Genomic DNA, 3,746 nt, shown 5'->3' on the forward strand with positions numbered 1-3,746 from the left:
CCACGGGATGCAGCAGAGGCCCTGCGCGCCTGGCCTCCCGGGCCTGCTGGTCCCTGCCCCCTGCCCCCTGCCCGCACCACAGGGTCCCCCTCCACCGGAGCTGCGTCCATCCATCCACTCCTCCCTCCCTTCACTCGCCCGCCTCAAGCTGCTCTGACCACTGCTGTCCCGACTCCCAGGGACTTCCACTCAGTCACGGCCACGCTCCTTCTCGAAGGCCCGTCCATGCTGGCTCCCGCCCCTGGGCCTTTGCAAGGCTGCCCGGTCCAGTCCACCCCTCAGGAGGCCACGCAGGTTGGCTGGCCACCCTGGCTCTGTGCTCTCTCACACTCCCCTGCTTCTTGCTGGTGTTCCTCAGCCACTCGGCTCCATGTAGCCCAGGGAAGAAGAGTGCCTCTAAGAGGGCAATAGTGGGATCAGTGTATTGAGGGCACCGAGGTGCAGATGGGCAGAGCCTCATGGGCAGGGTCTCACAGACGGGGCAGGGCCTCATGGGCAGGGCCAGCCCTGGAACAGCCGCCTGAGTCCCAGGCTCTGAGCCCCGCTGTCCTGTCCTGCCCGGCACTGTATCTCCTCCAGTCCCCTCTGCCCCGTGGGATATGCTCAGGCCTCTGCACAGGTGGGCCCCTGGGCCTAGACTCTGTGCTCAGCTCCCTGCTCCCGCCTCCCACTCCTCCAAGGCTCAGCCCCTCCCTGCTGAGCCGTCTGCCCTCCAAGGCGTCTTTATCCCACTAGGGCAGTCAGGCCCGGGCAGCTGGAGAGCCTGTGGAGAGCTAGGGTGGGCCAGTGCGGAGAGCGCTGTCCTCAGGGAGGGGGTGGTGATGTCCATTCTGGGAAATAGCATCAGCACTGGGAGTGCCCGTCACCATGGCGACCTGTGGACAGGAACAATCAAAGGGACGCTGTGGTGTGTGCAGAGGAGGGGGTGAATGGGGGAGGGTGGGTGGGGACACATCGTGCCCTGAGGTCTCGAGTGGGAAATGGGGGAAGGGTGCCAGTCTTTCCACCACCTCACTCCCAGGCTCAGGGCTCAGGGTCTGAGGGGCATAAGGGCTGGACCTGGGGGACCCCCCCTCCCCAATCAGAGCATCCTCTTCTTGAGGAATTGAGATATGGAGAGACCGAGAGAGACAGAGGGACAAAGGCAGAAGGTCAGAGAGAGTCACAGAGAGCCAAGCGCCCCGCTGTGATGCCAGAAGGCCTGGCCCTGTTGGCAGGCTTGGGAAACAGCAAGCAGCTACTTGTGTGAGCAGAAGAATTAACGTGGGGACTCCAGCACAGCGAGGTGGGGGGTCCCAGAAGGCATGCCCATGGGCTGCCGGGCACCCCTAACCCCCAACCCCCAGGAGGCTGCGCAGGAGGAAGACAAGTTGGACAAGGGCCCCATTACTTCTTGGAGCTGGTTCTGTTCTTAATTCAAGCTTTCTCTGCAGCCTGTCTTGTTGATTTTCTAAATGGGAGAGAGATGAAGCCAGCAGGGAGTGTGTAATGTTTGCACGCGGCAGAGCTGTGCCTGTTTTTAAAAAGGCTTTGTTAGGAGATGCTGATGAATGAATGAAGCTCCGTGTCTGGGTATCATGAGTGAGCCTCAGCCCTGGAGTGGGGTCTCTGAGAAAAAGAACCGCATGTGGCCGGGGTGCCCCAGACGTGTACTTGCCTGGAGAGCTTCCCTTCTCTGAATGCTGTACCGACTCCTTCATCATCCATCCATCCATCCCCTTCTCCCTGAGCATCTTCTGTGCTGGAGCTTTTGGGGGCATCTGTGCCTCGTCCGGTCTCATGAAAGCCTGTTATTACAGCATCATGGATGCTGAGAAGTCTATTGTGTTCAAATAAATGGCCAAGAGGAAGCTATCCGAGGAAGCTGTGGGCTTCTCTGCTTTCCCCATGCCTGTCCACAGCTCCACACATGGCAGCTCCAGACATGCGAGCCTCTCGGCAGCTTCTATTGAGTGGACAGCACATGATGAGGACCTGGATGATGGTGGCAGAAAAGGCTGTGAAGTGCATCCTGCCCTGGAAGCATGCTCCTGGGGGAGACCCCCCAAAGTCACACATGCATACACACGGACCCCCCACACACACAGCTGTGTCCACACACCTTACTATGCACCCTGTTGCCTGTCTCAGACACCCACATCTCCAGCCCTGAGAGGGGTGCCCATCGAGGCAGACACGGAGGGGGCTAGTGCAGAAGCCACTGAGGGGACTGGCACGAGCGTGGGATTGCAGTCCCCCCTGAGCCTCCCGAGCCGATCCCTCTCCATCTGTCGCGTGAGGATGGACAGTCTGTAAGTCAGCACACACACACCGAGCTCCCGGTGAGCTGAGCGCAGGCTCTGGAAATGAGTGAGGCTCTAGCTGGAAACCAGTTGCATTCGTTGCCATTCGCTGCAGACAAATGACCCCACAACTTGGCTGCTTGAAACCATTGTTACCTCGAAGTTTCTGTGGTCGGGAGTCTGGTTCACCGTAGCTGGCCTCTGGCTGAGGGGCTCTGACAGATGCAGTCCAGCTGTCAGTCAGGGCAGCTGTCATCTCAGGCTGAGCCGGATCGGAGAATCCACTGCCAAGCTCACGCGCGAGGCGGAGGGCAGGAAGCGGAGGATCTTGCTGGGTGCCGGGTGGAGGCTGCGTTCCCTGCCGCAGGGGCCTCTGCCTTGGCTAAGTGTCCTCGTGGCATGGCAACAGGTGACCTCACTGAGCGAGAAAGCCCAAGACATGCCTTTTCTAACGTTTCACGACAGTGTTTTATAACCTGATCTACGAAGTGTCACGCCATCACTTCTGGCTGTGCATCCTTTGTCACCCAGACCAGCCCTGGGACAAGGCGGACTACACCAGGGTGTGGATGCCAGGAGGTGGGGACCTCTGGGGCCCTGATGGAGCTGCCACCACTGTCAAGTCTCAGCCCAGTAGAAAGCACTGTTGCCGTTCTGGTGGCTGTGGGCCACTGTGCACTTAGTTGGGCTGCCGACATCGAGGTCCTGTTCCCACCCCAGGCTCTCCCCAGCGCCTTGCAGGTGTGCGTGGTCAGGGAACAGGTGTCTGGCGGGGCGTCCGGTGCCTGAAGAGATGGACTGAGATGGGCGTGCGGGCTGAGGCCGTGGGGGAAGCGCAGCAGAGGTTTGGCCTGTTCCCACCTCACGCAGCATGTGGTCCCCGCCCCATGGCCCTCTCTGTGAGGAAGGCTGAGGAGTCGGGGGGCCGTGGCTCCACCGCCTGTTCTTCATGCACCCAGACCAGCCTCGTTCCACACCTTCTGGAAAGTGTGGTTTGGGCCAGGCTCAGAGAGGGGCTGCAGGAGGGGGAGGCCAGGAAGAAGAGGCTGCTGGGTGGGCGTGCGGTGGCCCCAGCCTGCCAGCCCCTCTCCCCTCTCTCTCCCTCTGCTCGTAGGTGTTCCCTTGCTGTTTGTCATCCCCTGGGGCATTGTCAAGTACCTCTATGAGGACGAGGGGTGAGTGTGCTGACGTCCCTGTCCCCAAGCCCCGTGTGGTTCCTTGGCCCCTGGGGCCTGCGGCTGGGACCTGTTGGGAGGATAAACTGAGGGACCAGAGCTGAATTTCCAACTAGTTCTCTCCTGCCCTGTCCACCCTCCGCGGGGTTGTATGAAGACGAATGGTGCGGGGCCTGTGGGGAGTGTGGCGCCCCCTCCAGGTTCTTCTGTGAGAACTGAATGAAGTGTTTGCTGCTTTGTGTATGGCGCTGGGTACACACATGCCTGTGTTCACGGGCTCACGTATCTC

The 3,746-nt window shown here is 60.6% G+C and overlaps 1 protein-coding gene across 1 annotated transcript in view; it reads left to right on the plus strand.

The window, feature by feature from the left end:
- GLP1R (glucagon like peptide 1 receptor) overlaps window positions 1-3,746 on the plus strand; it is a 41,706-nt gene that overhangs the window by 30,912 nt on the left and 7,048 nt on the right. Inside the window, exon 6 of the mRNA XM_023745452.1 lies at window positions 3,397-3,456. Coding sequence (XP_023601220.1) covers window positions 3,397-3,456 — 60 coding nt within the window. The remainder of the gene's footprint in view (window positions 1-3,396; window positions 3,457-3,746) is intronic.

This window comes from Myotis lucifugus, unplaced genomic scaffold, assembly GCF_000147115.1.
Source record: "Myotis lucifugus unplaced genomic scaffold, Myoluc2.0 scaffold_545, whole genome shotgun sequence".
Classification (NCBI taxonomy): Eukaryota; Metazoa; Chordata; class Mammalia; order Chiroptera; family Vespertilionidae; genus Myotis; species Myotis lucifugus.